Source organism: Mastigoproctus giganteus, chromosome 3 (genome assembly GCF_048544385.1).
Source record: "Mastigoproctus giganteus isolate SK-2022 chromosome 3, ASM4854438v1, whole genome shotgun sequence".
Classification (NCBI taxonomy): domain Eukaryota; kingdom Metazoa; phylum Arthropoda; class Arachnida; order Uropygi; family Thelyphonidae; genus Mastigoproctus; species Mastigoproctus giganteus.
Genome location: NC_143577.1, coordinates 7,948,677 through 7,969,405, shown reverse-complemented (window position 1 = coordinate 7,969,405; position 20,729 = coordinate 7,948,677). Strand labels below are relative to the sequence as shown.

The 20,729-nt window shown below is 39.7% G+C and overlaps 1 protein-coding gene across 1 annotated transcript in view; it reads right to left on the bottom strand.

Annotated features, from left to right (window-relative positions):
- LOC150087641 (cubilin-like) overlaps window positions 1-18,572 on the bottom strand; it is an 81,882-nt gene extending 63,310 nt beyond the window's left edge. The window contains exon 1 of the mRNA XM_090369844.1: window positions 18,294-18,572. Within this exon, the coding sequence (XP_090225970.1) occupies window positions 18,294-18,572 (279 nt within the window). The remainder of the gene's footprint in view (window positions 1-18,293) is intronic.
- Window positions 18,573-20,729: the final 2,157 nt, after the last annotated feature.

Genomic DNA, 20,729 nt, shown 5'->3' with positions numbered 1-20,729 from the left:
AATTAATGAGGCTCGTAGCAAAAAATAGAAATGCATAGGATGCATATAAATTATCAGGCGACACAGAAGCCTACGGCAGATATAAACTAGTCTGTAATGAAGTCACAAAGGCGTTAAGGTAGGCGAAGGCTGATTACGAGAAATCTTTGGCAAAGGACGCAAAGAAAAAAAAAAAGCAAAGAGCTCTTTACTTATGTAAACTCTAGAGGGAAGGAGATGAATCAGATTGGTCCACTTAACATAGATGGTTTTCGACTATTGATGATCCTGCTCAAGCAGCAGATAAACTGAATGAGTATTTTGAATCTACATTCAAACATGAGGAGTTATTCAAGGAGGAAAATGCCAGAAGTTTATCCAACTCTAACAGGGAGATAAGTGATTTTGTAATAACTAAGAGCAAAGTGGAGGAGAAATTGTTGAAGTTAAACATAAAAAAGGCACTTGGGGCAGATGGAATCTATCCAGTTATACTGAAGGAGGCAGCAAGGGAAGTAAGCAACCCCTTAGCCATAATTATGAGAGCATTCTTAGAGTCAGGCGAGGTTCCCATGGACTGGAGATGTGCAAACGTATCGCCAGTTCACAAAGGGGGTTCAAAGGGTGACTCGTAATTATAGACCTGTTAGTTTAACTTCTGTTCAGGGGAAAATAATGGAGTCACTGGTTAAAGAGGTGATACAGGATCACCTAGACAAGACAGCAGTAATAGCTCAGACACAGCATGGGTTTGTTAAGGGGAAGTATTGTCTGACCAATTTGATTGGATACTACGATGTGGTCACAAAGGAACTGGATGCAAAAAATAATTTTCATATCATATACAGTACAGTACTTGGATTTCAGGAAAGCTTTTGATACTGTTGCACATGTAACACTGCTGTACAAATTGGAGCGGGAAGGCATTAAGGGCAAGTTACTGTAATGGATAAAGGCGTGGTTGAGTGGGAGACGGCAGAGAGTGGTAATAAATGAACACTGCTCTACGTGGACTAATGTTATTAGCGGAGTCCCCCAGGGTTCGCTGCTGGCCCCATTGTTGTGTGTATTTATCAGTGATATCGGTGAGGTATATCAGACTTGAAGTCCAAGTTTGCAGATGATACATAGGTTGGAAGGGTTGTTAATGGCAGTAAAGACAGCAGTGTTACTGCAGCAGGATCTAGAAAAGTTAGGCAGATCGGCTGAGAAGTGGCAACTGAAGTTTAACATTGACAAATGCAAAGTACTCCATATGGGTAGCAGTAACCTAAGGGAAACGTACCAACTGTGTGGTACTACACTCAGGAAGGGGGGAATGAAAAAAACCTGGGGGTAATTGTGCAGTCAGATATGAAGTTCTCTGAGCAGTGCAGACAGGCGGCCAGAGCAGATCATGGAGTTTTGTCAATGATATATAGGAATTTTGCTGGCAGAGACAAGGAGTGATTATCCATTTGTATAAGCCTATAAGGAAATGGTCAGGCCACACCTTGAGTACTGTATACAGGTCTGGAGGCCTCATTTTAGGAAGGATGTACAGTTGCTAGAACGAGTACAGAGAAGGACAACAAGATTGGTGAGAGGGAAAAAAAGGGTGCGCTTACGAAGAAAGGCTTTAATTTCTGCAAGTTGCAGCATCTGGAGACTAGGCACCTGCGAGGTAATCTGATTGAGGTGTATAAGGCCTTGAATGGTTTGGGCAGGCTCAATGCTGACTGAATACTTCCGCTTGCTCAGATTAAAAACCTGAGGGGGCATAGATTCAAAGTGAGGAAAGGCAGTTGTAGAATAGATGTGCGGAAATTTTCCCTTAGTCGGCGGATAGTTGATTGCTGGAACAGAATTCCATCTGTTGTGGAAGTTAATGGTTTAAATAAATTTAAGGCTGGAACTAAACAAACATTTGGAATGACCGGATGGGTGAAATGGGAAGGTTTTTTTTTTTTTTTTTTTTTTTTTGCTGATGCTATATAAGCTTGCTTTCTTGCATCATGTGCCTCGAGTAATGCTAATGCTAATGCAATTGCTAATATAATGGCTAAATGTTGCAAGGAAGCAGAATATTTCTGTACCTGGCAAAAAAAAAAAAAAAAAAAAGAAAAGAAAAGGAAAAGAATTGTCGATTATTTATACTTTCCTCATCGTCAAAACTTGAATATCCAATTCTGATTTGAACTTTACCAAACTCTCCACCTCAACCACGCCTTCGTGTTTAACACAGTTGGTAGAATTGATTTCTACCCGTCCTCCCCACACCGGGTAGAAAGACCTGAGTTCGAGTCCCGTTGATGACGTGTGGAATTTTTATGGGCATTTTTCACAACGTGGCTGAATTAGTGGGTCTGAACATGGTATTTCGTCCAGGAAACTCGGGTCTTTCGTTCATCAAACAGCAAATTGACCACAGAACACATGCAATTTACGGATGGTTTTTTAGAATGCTCCTAAAAACCATTACAATAACATATTATACAACCTCGACCACAGTGGCAAGCAATTTATTCCAGTGATCTGCCATATTCTGCCCGTAGGTAAACGTTATGGTGTCCAGCCTTCTGTACCCCTAAAAGTTTATATTTATGACCCCTATTTTATTTTTCCCTTACCAGTGAAAATATACCTCCTTCTTCATTTTACTGATCCCATTGTGTCTTATATATCTTAATCAGGTCTTCCTACAGATGTCTAGTTGCCAACATTTTCAGTCCACGCTTTCTAAGCCATTCTTTATATGGACATCGATTAGCTCCTCTTACCCATTTGACTATCTTTTTTGAACCTTTATAGAAGCTCTCCGTTTTTCTTCGGTTTGGCTTCCAGATCTGAACACAATATTCCAATTGCGAGCTGTTCCACATTGTGATACTAACAAAAACTTCCAAGTTGAACGTCAAAAGTGCTTCCTAAATCGTTCATCGGTTTCAGGATTAAATAAGGTTCTGAATACCAAATTGAAGAAGAGTTGTATGTCGCTTATTCCCAGGCATGGGGATGCTTTTCAGAAGAGCGGATACAGGGCAAGTTACTCCGTCATGAACGCTTGTATAATGAAAAGATAAAGGACACTATTAATCAGCAGTACATTCCATCATCCACAGGCGTCACTGAATGGAGCGAGCATGTATGTTCCCTTCTAAGTAATCTGAACCTAATCCCAATCCATATCCGTGAAATGAATGAATTCATGACATCACCATTCATTTTCTACCAGGAAATCTCAGAAGAGCAACTTATCAAAATGATACCAACGTTGCCAAACAAATCTACGTTGGGAAAGGATGATATCCCTCTACAGTATATAGCCCAAAAATTACCCCTTATTTCATTGAAAGGTGCAAGTATCTAATCTGCCATTATGCTTATCTGTATTCACTCATTAATTTAAAAATGTTGTATTTTAAAAGCTAAAAATTTTTGCGCATAAAAACGACTTATTCGAAATTTCGCGCTTCATAATTGCTTCATAGTAGCTTCGCGGGCAACTTCTTGGCGGTACTTAAGAATCTGATAACCAAGAGAATTTTACACTTTCAGATTAATATCCTTCCAGGAAGCAAGCCCGCTTGGATACCCGAGAGAATGTCTGTGACAGCCTCAGGGACCAAAATATATATGAATACATATCCGAAGTATTTATATCTGAATATTTGTCTCTTGATTAATCGATCAATCATCCAAAAACAGTTTGTTCAGAGTGGTTTGTAATTGATGATGATTAAGCTGTTCATTAATAAGCATTAATATGCAAAAAGGACTACATTTACTGCGGGGTTCTAATAAAGTTTGACAGAGTGTTGATGAATACATTAAGCAGCAAGAGTCCACGGAACTCGAACTCAGTCTTTTTTACCCAGTGTGGGGAGGACGGCGATCGTATCAACTTAAGTTGATAGAAGAAGACCCTCAGATCAACACTAGATGACCATTTCCATGGAAACCCCTTTTCTCATTAATTTTAAAGTGCACCCACCTCGTTGACAAAATACCAATGAACTGAAAGGACAAAGGTCCCATGAGCGACCACGAGACTGACCCTGTCTGAACTTTGTTTTTCACTGAGCTATATCAGAGTTCTGACCTCCACCCACTCTCAAGTGATAACCAGATGGGGGGGAGCACCAACGTGAGGACAAAGGATCTCCCAGGCCTCATCAACCACAATACGTCCACACAGACGAAGATGACTCCACCTACAAATGGATGAGACTGTACTTCAAGTTCAACCAAAGCCTATACAGCCCTGACTACATATTCCTATCTGGTCACGGGACCAGATTCCTATCTGGTCCCGTGAGCGAATGAGTGACTCCCAAATTCTGGTGACCCGGATAGGAATAACATGACGGCAAAAGAGAGAAGCAGCGTTACTGTATGGCCAAATTGACCTTCCTGACCGCACTCCCTTGTGTGGTCCTATCTTTTTCCTCCCCCTGGCCAGGGGTGGGAGGAGACAGTTTCTGCAGTCTCTTCCCTCCCCGCCGCCTCCCCATTCTTCGTCTGGTGATGCATGGGCCTGCCTCACTGACAATCTGGGGACTCTTTCTCTATCGTCCTCATACTTCTGCCTTTCACCCCCCAGCCTTCAGTTCTCCCCCCACTCTATCTATACGCCAGAACATGTCGCACACTGTAAAACTCTAACAATGTCTAAATTAAACTAACTACGCAAACTTTTAGGCTTTACAGAACCTAGTGTTTACCCGTACGATGTTTTTTTTTTTTTTTTTTTTTTTTTTAAAGGCCCTAGCCACTGAAATTCAAGGAAACTAGGTAGCAGGGCCTGCCAGAGTAAAAATTTCAAACTACTGTGTACCCGGTCTGCCTCCACGAGGCCAAGTGTGGGCAACGTTGGGCCCAGCAAGGGGTCTAGCGGCTAAATGACCGGAAGAACAACGATACATAACACTACACTTACAAAATCCATACTTTTAAATCTCTGGCCTTTGCCGTGAACTGTTTCACCCACAATGAAAGCAACGCGGAGATGGGGAAAACCCCTGGTGCTGTCAGACACGAATACACTTTACACTTTACCTTTCTTATTAATTCTTAGTGCAATGATGTTTAGTATTAATATATCCAAATAGGATGATCTCTCTCGCCTCCTCCTCCTCCTCTTTTACTTAATCACATTTTAATTCCCTTGGCGATAACACTTGCTACTTTCGCATCACTGAAATCTCCAATAATTTGAAAAGCAGAGCTGTTTAGTGTTTACTTTCCTTGGTTGTTTTCCTATTGTACACGTCCCTCTCTCGCCTCAACTTGGCGTCAACTGGCATGCTGAGTTGAGTAGTCGAAATACAAAAAGCTGGTGGAACGAAAAAGATTGAGATATAACTTCTGTGGAGAGTGGGAGATAAATACAAGCTGTGGGGACATTCTTGTAACTTTAGTTAAGAGCTGTTCTTGCATTAGATTTGCTTGTGTGTGTGTGTGTGTGTGTGATACACCAATGTTGCGAAGGTCATGAAACGCTAGATTACTGTCTATAATTGCGTGTATTCCTTGGTCTGTTTATTGTTTAATAGAATAAAAACCAGAGTTTCAGGAGACGCAACGGTACAACGTCACGGTTTTAAATGGTCTCCGGCGGAGACCAGTTAACTCGACCTCACTGTTAAAAAAAAAAGCTGATTAAAATTCTTCCATTTGAGAGGAAATTCCACCCTCTTTTCCACGTAGTGTGGAGGAACAGCATCGTAATCACTTCACTAAAGGAAGGGCTAGGAAGTGAAATTAAACGAAGAAAGATAATCTTCTATAACTGCATGCTCTTCAGGGCATTTAGATGTAATCCTAGGCAGAAAAAAAATGAAACAAACTTGGAGGACATATTGAGATCACTTGCTTAATATTACTTATATTAATGCAAAATTCCCTTTTACTAATTGGTAATTCTAATTCTATTGTACTAGAGTCTTGGTAGAGATTGAGAGAGCTCCCCTCAGTACATAACAACAACCATGATAAAGGACAACTACTACAGTTGCATTAATGTGACACCCCAGAATGGTTTTTTGGGGATTGTCAAGCGAATATAAACGAATTATTTATCATTTACAACGATTCAAAGAGACTTCATACCCAGAAAACGTAGAGGCCATTCTGTCTCTAAATGAAAATCTTCAATTTCGTGAACGTTAATTATGTGATTATTTTGGTTAACTTTTGGTGTTGAAATATGGGATGGACGAGAAACGAATTGGAAATACTTACTGGTTGCACTGTTGTTTGGGCTGCTTCGAGGAAGGAAACATCACCTTTGCGTTGGGATGGAGTACTGGAAGGGAGTGTCGTCGTGTGACCTTTGACTTCTATCAAGGCCAGAATGCCCCACACAAGTAACATATCGTAGTCAATCTGTCCTTTGGCAACTAAACCTACCTTTGTAAAGCACCTACAGTGCACCCTGTGTCATGTCTCCATCTAATCGGCCAAGGTCTTCCTTGCTATCGGAACACTGTAAAAGAGCCGAGTCTCTCATACAGAGGAAAGGCCCGCACGGAGAGTTCTAATCTTAACAAAGCGTCGTCATTATTATCTCGAGGCAACACAATGTCAACTGTCACACTCTGTCGCCCCTGAGATCTTGAAGGCGACCTCTGTCGGCTTCTAGCGAAAGTCGTTACGTCACGTGCAAATAACACAACGTCCGGAGAAACTGGATTCAGCCATGCATGACTCGTTACCAGCCATTTCGAAGACAAGTGGAAATAGCTCGATGGACCCACCTCTCCCTCTCTCCGTCCCTCCCTGTGACCTTTGGCTTCTTGATCGGTACGATTAGACCGTGACGGTATTGGGCGACATCACCAGGCGTGACGGTCATCGCTAGAGCAGCTCTGCGGTTGCTACTCGCTTTCTGGGAATGGAATCCTTAAGACACAGATAATCACCGACTCGTGGTCATGCGACCGTCTCTTGACCTATGTCAGGGTGTTGTCCCAGGTCGTAAGAAGTCCACCAGAATAACGGAACTCCGCCTTTCTCCTAGTGAACTATTATTGAAAGTAGTAAGGAAGCAATGGAGTATTAGGGCCTTAGAAGTGGAACACAGACTTAAGGTTTAGGTAAAATGGGCACTTTTAGTCACCACAGATTTCAGTGAGCTCACTGAGAGTGATGTGACATTCAACATTCACTGGTTTTCTTATTTTAGACGTCTTTTTTTTTTCTCTATTAAAGGTATTCGATTAATGTTAGTGCGTTAGATTGCTGTTATGAATTGCTATTTTATGTTTGGAATTCCTTTATAGATTTTAATTATTCAGAGTTGGTTGATTGACTTAGCTGTTTTGTTTTGAAATCTGTGATGGATCTTGCTTCTAGGCTTGCTATGGTGCTGAAGATAGTCGGTTAATGATGATTAGTTCAAGGTTGAGTTGAGTAATAATTTTTTCATTTTATGGAGTCTGGCGGGCATGATCTTGTTCAGAGATATGTCTTCGGGAGTCTTTCGTCGAGATTTGACTAGCTCAAGAATCTGTTGCAGTCAAGATGGCCTTTAATGTAGATACTGAAACTCAGAGATTTCCAAAGATACATAACGCCCCTCTAGTTATTTTAGCCTGCTTTCTGTAAATGGAAAGCGGATTTACGGCGTCATCAAGTCTGACTGTCTTGTGTGTTTGTAACTCTGAAATCGTCTGTAGTCGGGTTAGGTTAAGTACCATATTATTTAAGATTATAAAGGAGTCATTATATTGTGTGTATTCTTCAATGGGTTTACTGGACGAAAAAGTCGAATTGAGTTTCCAGGAGGACAAACTGCGTAGCCTTTACCAGAGACCAATGAAATCAGCCACATTGTGAAATAAGCCCATAAAAAATTCCTCGCTTCCTTGACGGGATTCGAATTCAGGCCCTTTTCACCCGGTTTAGGAGGACGGTGGTTATAACCACTTTCCACCAGCGAGGGCAAACCTTCTATGGATTCGAGGTTGAGAACAGAACACTCTCTCTCTCTAATCCCCCCCCTCCCAATAACTTTTGTTTTCTAGAGGATGATGGGGGGGGAACAGGCTTAGAGATTTAGAGTATGATGGAAGGAGAAGTTTTCAGTACACCTCGAAGAGGATGGTTTTTGTTTTATTACGTATATTTTAAATGGCCGCCATCTTCTTTCAAGATGTCCGCCTTTCAAAATATACGTGTGCACAATTTGTTGTATAGTATATGTAGGGAATTTTAGAATACTCCAATGGGAATGTCTTTGGATTTTATATCCTGTTAATGCAATAAATTTCATTACTTACCTTCTCGAAAGAAGCGCGAAATGGCTTCGTTAGTTATACTTAGAGCTTCTTGTTTAAGTTTCCAAAAGATCTTCAGATATACTCGGTATGGAATAAACATAATTAACTTAAGTAATTTAATCATAATTAGTATTAAGCACGTTCTAGTACTAAGTTGGTCTGGTATTCCTCTTAATCGCGAAAACAAATCTCACGTCTACACCTAGAGAGCATAGTATTGCTGTAGATGTCCTTGGAAGCAGCTTGGAATTTCCAAGAACACACACAAACAATACAATCGGTTATTTAGCCTTCTTTGTTTATTACAGCAGGTTTTTTTTTGTTTTTTTCGGGCTAACCTGAAGTGTGAAGGAGGATATCATTTTAAGCAGAGTGTGCATAACAGTTTGATAACTGACTTGATGTTTGAGAGTATTCATTTTCTCGGAAATTGCCGATCCCTTTTCGCAAGTGTCCATTCGCTTACCGGTTATTTCTTGACTGTTGAACGAATATTTCTTCTTTCTTCCCTCTTTTCATAATACCGGCTATACAAATTTCACTGAAAAGTTTAAATTGATTGCTGAAGCATACAATGGCCAATGACTGATAAATTCTATCCGACAATGAATCCTCTTTTAGCCCCTGTAAACTTGCTATTGAACCCATATTAGTTGCTACTGACAACTGTGGCGTTTTTTTGACAGTCTTTTAGCAACAACCTTTTGCTCATAACCCTAATGGTCCGATAAAACCGATTATATTCGAATGTACAGTCTAAGTATCTTCGATTTGATTTGATCGAAAATGAGTAAACACAAAATCATGTGCCGTAATTTATGATTGCATCATACCAATAAAGTTTTTATTTTCATTTATTTATATTTTTATTTTTGATGATAGAAAAACAAGAAATGTTGCTCTTTTCTAAGCAACGTATTTCTTAAAATATGTACAAAACAATACTTGTACATTTGTAAAATATAACTTGTTTTGCATTTCTGCTATAAAGAAATTTATTTTAAAGAATATACTGTAGCAATCCACAGGGGGTTGTTTGGTAAGTAATGCTTTTAACAGATATTTATTATCAAAGACTTTATTCTACACATGCAAGTCAGCTGATGTTAGCGTAAGGAAGCCTGTAATATTGAAAGCGAGTGCCTGTGACCAGATAGGCGAACCACGTCTCATAACCAACAGAAGCCTCCTTTGTGCTGGTTCACGCAAACGATGTTACACAATTTCTTTTAAATCTTTATCTACTGCTGAAATCTTCATACTTTGTCACTCTTTGGGATTTCTTCCACTCACCCACTAAACCCTGCCTTCGCAATCAGTACAGTCTGTTGCCCAGAACACAAAAGGTAAGGGTTTGACTGAAGGCTTCCGTTTAACACTTTCCCCTATCTTAGATCAACTGTGGTGGTATTCAATTTTTATGTCAGATGGCTTCGGGAGAAACGTTTGATAATCGTGAAAGAGAATGAGACTCCATATATCAATCCAAAGTGCATATGCGAGGATGTCTGTGAAAGGAGTGTGATAAAGTGTAATTAGACTGGTTTATAAATTTTCCAAGTACTTTGAGACACTTTAAGAAAGAAATAATTAATGTTTCCAATATAGTTAAAGAGGCCTGTGCGCTCTGCATTTATCTTATAATCTCTTTTTGATGTAGTCTTCATGGGAACTATATTCTCTTAAAATCAAAATATGTACCAAATTCTTTGTAATTTCTACTGATGGGCAGACCTTTTGTGGCATATGTTGGAAGCTAGCCATATGCACTGCTCATCAGATAAGAATTTAGTATTCATCGTAGATTAATATGTTTAATATTTCTGAACTGATAACTGTACCAAACTGTGTAATGATTTTTCAACAGTGTGAAAGAGGAATAGTTGGAGGTGCCAGGAGTGGCACCACCACAGTTCATATAAGTCTACCGCCAGGTGTTCTTTCTCCCAAACTTCTCGTGTAACGGGTTTTTGGGAGATGTTGTTGTTGTTGTGAAGGCAAACTGAGGGCAAATCGGACAACCATTCCAAGCAATATTTTGGAAAACGAAAAGTGGACTTACGAGGCTAGAGAAGGAAGGAATATTTATTGATTACCGATGAGCCACTGACAGTGAAAGCATTCAAACCCATTTCTTGTAAGAAAGTGCTACCTACGCAGCTACTTACCAAAGCATTTTTGGGGTGACTACTTACAAACGAAGATTATTTATTTTATTCTTATTTCAAGAAGATCATGGTAAAATAAAATAACTCAATAACTCACGGTTCCACCGGAGTGATAAATTTAAAATCAATTTATATATACAACACTGCATTTCTATTCATAAAATCTCTCCATATTCTAATAAGACATTATTGATTACTATCAATAATTATAATTCTTATTTATTATCACGTAAACAGCCAAAGAAGCAAACTTCCGTATAAATATTTTTAAAGCACACTTCCGCAAAGAACACTTGGATTATTAAATAACCAATCCTTACCTAGGTGAAGTGTACTGCTGGATGATTAATCTCCATCTCTTTAGTTTCTAAAAAGCGAATTTTTCTGCGCCACTGCCTTGTTGACTTAAGAATATGATAGATATCAGTGACATACTTTTCGGAAATCCTATGCCTTGTCAAATATGAATTGAGACGCAAAAAAACTCGAGTTTCCTCACCGTAAACATTTACTTTAAATATCTTTCAGCGGTCGGTTTCTTCATCTGGCCACTTCCTCGGGCAACATTAAATCTTTTTATTTCCTTAAAACAACAAGGCTTTGGTCATTTAAGGCTAAATTACTTTGGTAATTGATAAAATTACGACAGTAACCAGCTTTGATTGGCAAACGTTGATTTATTTATGAAATAAAACCAGTGTGGAAAGAGAATTTCTCATAACTTAAGGCAGAATGAGGACAGCCAGGACGGAAGTCCCTCCAATTTTGTCAAGAAATTCAAGTTGTAAACAGTCCAATGGATTTTTATTTTTCTTTCTTATCGTTGGGCAATCTCGTAATTAGCCCTCGTGGGTAGCACAGTTGGTAGGATCGCAGTCCTTCCTACACCAACTGGAAAAGACCTGAGTTCGAGTTCCGTCGCAAACGCAGAACGTATGATAATTTAAGTAATGTAATTAAAATTAAACTAACGTTATATACGTCTGGTGAATTTTTATTTTGATCCACCATATTGAAACAAGGTGGGTATCACCTAAATTATTAACTTACGTTTACATGCCCAACACTAATTTCATATTATGATATACACTATACTCATAAAAGTGTTAGGACACCCTTGTTTAGATTATGTTAAGTTAGGGGGGGGCTATTAAGCGCCAAAGGAACTAAGACTATGAGTTATCAGTATATTGTGCTTACAATTGCGTTATTCGGACTCAATTCGGACGAAAAATTCGCACTCAAGCCTTCCACCTGTATGGGAGGACAGTGATTACACCACTGTGGAAGCCCTTGGCTTTTAAATTAAAAATAAAAAAAAAAAATAATAAATTAAATAAAAACCCTGCTTACGCGTTCTAATCCTCGTTTAGCTATTGGTCCAGCTGACCTTTAAATTTTCATAAGCTCAACTCCTCATCCTCAACTACCCATTGCGATAACTTGCTCGAGTAAGGTACTACTCGTTGGCTAAAAGAAAACTTCCTACAATAACTCTATGTCCCATAGTTCTAGCATCGTTTATAATCGCGAAAATTTCACTTTGATTCATTTTATTATCTCCTCTCAGAGCCTCATAATCTTCAACGAGGTCTCCTCCTCTGTGGTGGCGAAGGTGGATAGCACAGTGGTTATAATCACCTTCCTCATCACAGCAGATGGAAAAGGCCTGAGTTCGAATTCCCTAAATGATCCTATGAACTTTTACGAGCTTTTTCACATCGTGGTTGAGTTAATTGTTCTCAGGCGAGGGTTGCAGGGGTTTTTTGTCCAGAAAAAAGGCAAATCGACCAATTTACGGATATAATACATATGAGCAGATGAATTAGTTTTCGGGTGGCCCTAATACGACAATTTACAGTTTACTTTATATTTTGGGAAAGTAGGCTAAACTAATTATTGGGGCGTTATGTGTCTTTGGAAATCTCCGTGTATCATATCTAAAATAAATGGCAACAGCATTAAACTGAATGGAGTAAAGAATCTCTGTATCCATCATTGCTAAAAGTCGACACTAACGCTGCGAAAGTGGAAAATGAATGAGTGACCCCAAAACTACAAAAACAGTTTCCTGCTCTTAAAACATATCCAAACTATACGTCCTCTTTAAGTTCCTAGAAATTAACGTGAGAAATTCCAAGAAAATAGAGCAATTATTTGAAACATGGAACCAAACTTAAGAACTTTGACCTAAAAGTGTTGCTACAATCAGGGATTAATTCCTTTTCCGGTAATTTAGCTGTATAGACCTGTCTTAAAGATACTTAAATACTGACTGCATTGGCATCTGAAAGCCTATTGGTCTAGGTTTTGTGTCAACAAACTTCATTAATTGTTTATCTGGACTGTCCGAAATATTGTCATTGTGCTTTCAACAAGAAGCACATCGTAAGCAGGAATCTTTTGAGTAGGTGCCAGACACTTACCTCGCAGCTTGGTGAATAGCGACTAGTGTGAGAAAAAGATACGGTTTCCCCCACCCTCCATCCTCATGGGTGCCAACTAGAATGACAACTTTGCAATTGTTCCCAAAGTCTTAATCAAACGTTCAAGCTTCGGATGAAACAGATGGATGTTTAAAAAAAATAATAAAAAATCGGAATAGGACAATGTTCACCCACCATTAATCTCCCCGCGAGAAGATTTTCCTGGAAGAAACTCGGTAGCCAGGCAATTATTTGCCACTAATGATATTACCATTAAAGTCGAATATTAATGATGAAAAGGACAATAAAACTACCTTTTTATTTACAGAGCACAAAGAGGAAAAGATAAGATTTCAAATCGGGGTTCCCAGTGTTGTTACGAACACAGTGCATGGATCGGTGCACCCTACATCGTCAACTTATGACATTAATTGGGTGGAACGTATCGCTTCTCCGAGATGTAATGTTTTTGAAGATGGTAAACTATTGACACAGAAATGAGTTTCGCTGTCCAGCAACAAGTAATGCTTAATGAGCACATTTCTTGTGCATTTTAAGCAATGTCTATTCAAAAAGTCGCTACAATTCTTATTCATTTATATCATCATTAACTGCTCTTTTTTATGTAATGTCTAGGATGCATGGAATCAAACATATCGGCTGCTACTCAAAATCGCGAGGTATTTATCTCAGTGGGCATTTACTGCGCATGATTTATGATAAAGATTGGTAGCTTCGCGATAACAATCTTCTTTTGTCGTTGAATTCTGGTCCCTGAAATGGGTAGCTTGAAACACTCAAAATGCCTTGGCTCCCATGTCTCAAATCATTACAGTCATAACCAGAATCATGGAAATCAGAGTGCAAATGTCATGATCGTAAAGGGGGTAATTCTGCCCTTCCAGTTTACAAAGGATTCGATGTTATGATCAGAATAATCCCAAACTATAGCCATGACGAAAACTCCAGTTAGAAATATGGTTGTTGTTGTTGTAATAGAGCTTTAGGATTATTAGCGACTAAGGCCATATTGCTTCGCATATATTGTCTGTAAATTGCATGTGTTCTGCGGTCGATTTTCTATTTTGGTGGATGGAAAGACCGAATTTCCAGGAGAGAAAAACCATGCTACCCGCGCCTGAGACAAACTAACTCGGCCACGTTGTGAAAAAGACCCATAAAGATTCTTCATATCATCGGCCGGTCTTTTCCACCAAAAGTAGGGAGCAGGGCGATTCTACCAAATGAGGACTTAAAAATATGGATGTTGACGTCGATAGACTGGACAGACGGTGTACATAAGGTAAGAAAAATTACTTTTTCGGTAATATATAAAATAGATGACTTTCGAATAAACCTGCTATGTTCATGATGAACATAGTGACAACCAAAAAGTCTCTTAGTATTTTTATTTTGTTATTTTTTATGCAAGACACGTGCGTACATGTACCATATTGTCAAAAACAACTGGATGCCTGTATGTTGATATTATCTTTAATAATGTGTCGGCCTTTCACTGCTCTTACTGTATCCTCGTCGGTAGAATCAAAACAGATTTTTGATAAACGGATTTTTATTTCTTTTAATTTATTTTATTTTATCATATTTTTCCTCTTTTCCTGTTATGATTTGGACTGATTTACTTAATGTTGGACTCCAATCCTTGTAATCAACCCATCCCTATAAAAATACCTGGTTTCGTGGCTATGAGGCGTAAAATTGTATATTGTGCATATTTTGTTAGCAATACATTATTTTCTTTCTCTCTCTCTCTCTCTCGATTTATTTCGGTATCCATTCCCTATTTCCTCTCTTTGAAGATAGCGATCAATTCAGGTACCAGCTGTGGGTGTGTTTGCCTGACGAAGCCGTGATGAACTGTTGGTCCCAAAGATGTTCAACGGGGTTAACATCGGACCCTTGGGCATGATAATGAAGCATTTGCACGCCTATATCTTCAACCCAAGTCGCTACTGGCTGTGCAGTATGACATGGTGTATTGTCAAAAACTGACACAGAATAGTGTCCTCCTCATACTGCTGCCACAGTGTAAGAAGAGAGTTGAGCTGTCCAGAATATCATTGTACTACATGGTATTTTATTGTTCCTGGAATGACCACCAATGGTCCAAGTCCAAACCACGAGAAGCACCCCCAGGTCCCTCGTGGGTAACACAGATGGTATTGTCATCGTTGTTCCCACACCTGGTGGAAAAGGACTGGGTTCAAATCCTCCCAAACGCTAGGAATTTTTATGGATCTTTTGCACAATGTGGCTAAGTTGGTCAGTTTCAGGCGAGGGTAGCATGGTTTTTTCTCCTGGAAACTCCGGTATTTTCGTCTATCAAACATCAAATTAACACAGAACACACGCAAAATATTATATACGGCACAATATGGCCTATGTTATTATTATTATTATTATTATCCGTTTATTTAAACACAAGGTTTTGCTTCTACACAGCCTGAAAGTAAGGAGGGATTAAGACAAGTTACAATGCATATATACAGGTAAATGGCAGTTATAGGACGACCATAGCAACATGTAAGTGTTACAGATCAATCTATTATTATCACCAGGATAACTTGTATACTTATTTACAATTACAAATTCAGCCAGGATTATATACAGTTTTACAAAATGTTTATAAGGCATTTTAACTAGCATCTCTTCTGAAAGCCCAATGGAAGCTTCATCATGCGTTTAACACTGCTAGTCTCTCAAGAGTATTCTAAGTTTTTATGATGAGCTGGTCATCACAATAACCTGCTAACTTAGCCAGGTTGTGAAAGAGGTCCATAAAAATTCCTCAGGTCATAGACGGGACTCGAACTCAAGTCTTTTCCACGCGTCATCGGAAGGACGGCAATTCTACCAACTGTTCTGCCCATGAAGGCAATTAGAGATAGGTGCCATGCTATACATTGCCCTACCATTATAATCCCGACTCCCCTCTATGGATCGGGAAACAGGTCCTATGCATGCAACACGTCACAGAAACTGCTATAAATATGCACACTGGGCTTCCAATAGCAATTGCAAAAGTGGGCATGCAAGATGACACGTTCAACAAAATTGATCACCTCAACAAATGCTAGACGCCGATTAACATGGTGTAAGGAGGGCGAATCCTAGACTGTAGAGCAGTGAAAAACAGTCATATGAACGGACGAGCCGAGGTTCACACTCCGCCAATCTGATGGCCATTCCTGGTTGTGTCGAATGATAGGGGAACAGTTCCTTCCTGATTGTATCCTCTGGAGGCAGCGTCATGGTATGGGACTACTTTCATGGTTTGGCTTGGGCCATTAGTCGTTTTCTACAGAACTATAACTGCTGTGCAAAACCAGGACAATCTGGACAATTATGCACTTCCAACATTATGGCAATACTTCAGGGAAGGCCATACTTGTGTCAGAAGACGAGGTGCCATGCCATACTGCTCGGGTCTTAACAGAGTGGTTTGAGGACATGGGATGTTGGATTGGCCAGCCCAGAGTACTGATCTGAACCGTATCGAGCATCTTTGGGATGTATTGGATCGTCGGGTACGTGGACATCGAGATTGCCCAAAGAACAAGGCCGAACTGGTGGCTGCGTTAAAGGCCGAGTGGAGGAACATATCAGCTGACATTTATAAAAATATGGTTGAAGGCGGTCATAAAAGCAAAAGGTTTCAGTACAAAATATTAAATGACACAATAAAATCTCTTTTTTTGTCTAAAGGCAGGTGTCCATATATTAATGGTAGGGCAGTGTATATCAATGAACTGGAAGGTATTTCTGAATGCGTGATTCCTGTAACTGTTGCTATCACAAAATTTGAAAGGATCTATGTCGAGAGCATTATAGAGACCAATTGCATTAGATGGAAACATATTCTTGAGACACATTAAATTCTTGACGGTAGGTCGCAGGGAATCCCACGCGACTGCGTGTCCGTCTCTTCAAGTTTGGACATCTGATGATGTTTGAAATATATGGAGAGTCTATTTTCCCGCGATAAGTTTTGTTAGCAGCTGAATATTTGCAACTGCGACCTGTATTTCCACGTGGTTAGGCCGAGGTTTGAATGGAGGATCGATCTTGAGATCGTGAACGGTCGTTCAGCTAGCCAGTTTACCCACCTCACGATCCACTATTTGAGCCCATAGGAGTTGCTGATGCGCCTAAAACTGTACAACACCCACCCATTCAGCAGTCCCAGACGGTAACAACATCTATACTAAACGTTGGAATTGGAACTCGCCTTTTCTAAACATCAGAATTGGTAAATAACTTTGTTCTCTGAGCATCCGTCAGACCCAACCCTCCACTGGAAAACCGTGTGACATTCTACGGATCAATTACGATTGGTTGTGCACAGTGAAGTCGAGGCTGTTCATTGCCTGTTGTCATGTTTGTTTTGTGTGTTGCAGTTCTTCTCTAAAATTCGATACAATGCAGTTCCCTATGTTCTCTACTTAACACCCTTGTACTATTATCAGCTTGTGATATTAGTACGAGGGTATTAGGTAGAGAATGCAGGAAATTGCATTGTATTGAATTGTATTTCACCATGGGTAATTCACATAAATTTCTGGGCAAATCTATTAGACCATAAACTTAGTTTAAAAAACATTTCGCACCTGCATGAAAAAAATATAAAATACACATCTACGATTGTCCACCTCTTTAACCATTCTTGGGGTGGTTAACCATCATGTCCACCTCTTTAACCATTCTTGGGGTGGTTAACCATCATGGTGCGCTCCATCTTTTGTATAAAGTTGCGCTTCTCGATCTCTGTACCCATGGTGCTGGCGCCAGGTCCTTGTACGTTAAAAAAGCTCACCTTCTTCAGAAAAAATGATCATCCATTCAGCAATGTATGATTTTAGCGATAAACAAAACATGTCGAACAGTTTCAATAGCTGCGCTTTAGGTCATAAATGTCTGTCTTCTGCTGGATTTCCAGATAATCTTCCTTGGGTTTTATTTCCATCTTCTTCACTAAAGAACAATTATCTGTTTTGTATATACTTTAAATACTGATAAGTATGCTGTATATACTTAAAATTGAAACGAAACCCTGCTTGGACCGTCTTGTCCAACTTTGGTTGGATCGATGATCCAGTGCTTCCAAAGGTCTAATCATACAAAAATTTATTCCATTGGTTACTCTGGCTTTGCAAAAAAAAAAAAAAAAGTGTTAAAATGGTTGCCCCCAGGTTTAAACACATTTTTTTACTGACTGAGTATGATCACTTCGAACTAAAATATGACCTTTAATCTACGTGATTCACTTTTATGTTTCTATGGCCAACCTGATTGAGAGCAGGTCCTCTTTAATTGTCCAGTGTATCTTCATCAGTCTCTTATTACCTCTTGCACTTCATTTTCTCCTGGGAACAAACCTGATATCAAAAGAAATACATAACCTTCTTCAGGTCTTTTTTTTTTGCAAGGCATTTACCCACCGTAAACAGATTACGGTGCTTTCTCGAGACTCCAGTGATTCTTCTGCTCTGGCTTATATCTTTCTTGAAGATCGCAGATGAAGAAATTTCTTGGAGTAGATGTCTACACTGCCGTCTGCTGTCCAGCTGAAACTCTAACTGCCGAACTTTATTGAATCCCTTCTGAACCTTCTCTCCTCGATTACTGCTAGCCTCAAACTGGCTCTGAGGTGAAATTATTGCTGGCATAGGCTTGGTTTTGCGAGATTCCTCCTCCTCCTCCTCCTCCTCCTTTTGCATTTATAGCCTTGTCATTTCATTTTTGTCTGTCCTATCAGGTGTGCTAGAGGATGTGAGTGAATTTGTGTGTGCGTTGGCTTCAGATTTCGGTAGCGGGATTACGTTTTTTTTTTTTTTTTGAATGATCCTATGCTCGCTTTGGGAATTCGGTTGGAGATTATAAAAGTGGGCTATGGTACATACATAGTTGTTGTGGCCCACCTCCCCGCGGTGTAGACGGACACTGGGCAGGCTTTCCAGGTGATTGCCTTTTGTTTTAAAACCTATTATTTAAGATAAGGGTAAAGCTGTTTTTCAAACTTCATCCACTAACTGTTAACGTATTTGTAACTTTATCAGAGGACTCTGTTTTTATTTAGGGGATGAACGCATAAGAAATTCTTATTGCATTTGAACGCAATGCTGTTTTCACTCAATAGATGACGCCACTACAAAGACGCATATTTCTGGAACAGGGCGACATGTATACATCGTTTAAAATTATGTACCTTTACAACGTAATTGTGGATGCCAGGTCTGAAGGATAGCGCCCATACGATTATCCCTGGAAGTAGTTGGACCATTTATCACACTAAATATCTAAGGCTAATATTTATTATAATTCAATCGATATTTAATGTGGTGAACAATAGGCACCTTAGATATGACTTTGCATGGTTCCTTACTTTTTTTTTTTTTTTTTTATTCTAAGAACAGAAAACCAGATCATTCTACTTCGCATTCCTGTAATGCCAAATAACACGTAGCTGAGAATAGACCATTACCAAACTGTGATTTGAAGTGTATAGAGGGCCACTACTAGTGTACTTTGAAGGCTTTTTGGTGAAAAAAAAAAAGATCGAGTTGTTTGGGTGTGTGGGTGGGATTGTGGGACTAAGAATGTGAAAGGCATTTACATTTAGGTACAACCCTCCTCTGTTCCTCTATTCTACTTCCAGTGATCACTTCTGGTTAAATATTAACTTATGGCAACTTGTGTGGGTGGTCACTGGTTAAGTTTGTTATGATAGGAGTATCCAAACAACGACATAACCACAGGGAGAGGACAAATCGGAGCACTAAATAAATCTACTAACAATAAAATTAACCCCCTTCACCGTCCTCTTCCTACGGTGGCCACCTCTAGTTCCATATTATTCTGTAGTTATACTAGCTCGGGCGCCTTCAGGTTTGGCTTGAGAGGAAGCGTGATAATAATCTCAACTATACGACAGGGATATTTCCTAGTCCTGATAAATACCTCACCCTCAGAAAAAATTCCAGCTTCACCCCTCTCCCACCACTGTTCCCTTCTCCCCATTTCCAGCCTCTCTCCCTCTCTCTCTGGTGGCTGTGACTAGCCAGGTATGATTGTGTGGTCAAGCGAGCATGAGTGAATGATTACGTGTGTAGGGGTGGAGCCCTTGCACAGGCGAAGGTTCCTCTCTGTGAGACCCCTCATGACAGTATATGATATGCTTAACCTGCAAAAAAACAGCATGTGGGTTGCCTATTTTCAGAGTGCTGTAATGACTGAATACGTGTTGTGTACGTGAGAAAGTAGATGAGAATTTCCTTTTGACTATTGCACTCTCAATATGTGTATATACTAAATAAATAATAAATAAATAAATTTAAAAAAAAATAATAAATTTCTTTAGATACTCCTTTGCAGGTTAAGATGTGTAAACTATGCGATGGCCAAATGAGTACTTCTATTCTGTGATATAAAAAAGTGTGTGCTGTTCAAATTCAGGATGCGGTGATCCTGTCAGTGTGCAAGATAGTTGTTGAGTGAAACATTACAAATGTGACAGCAAGCTGATCTGTCCAATGTGGGAATCTTTAACCTGAATTGCCTGAGAGCGACTAGACCTCCTACATAGGGCGCCCTGGAAATATGACTTTAACCACCCTCTCCCAAACACCCAGGGAATTCTCAACCTCCTCCCAACCTCCCACCCCAAACACTTCACCTGGTGGGGTCCTATCACCGTAAATGTTTTTGTTGCACTTAACAATCCTCCACAGGGGTGCAACCTCTATCCCTTTAACTTCCAAATTCTTGGTGGAAGCCTTCCTATCATTCGCTTTCTTGGCCTTCACCTTTATTGTTTAACTTATACGTAGTACTATCACCTCTGGCAAGCGCAGCCTGCGCAAAGGTTCACCCCAGCC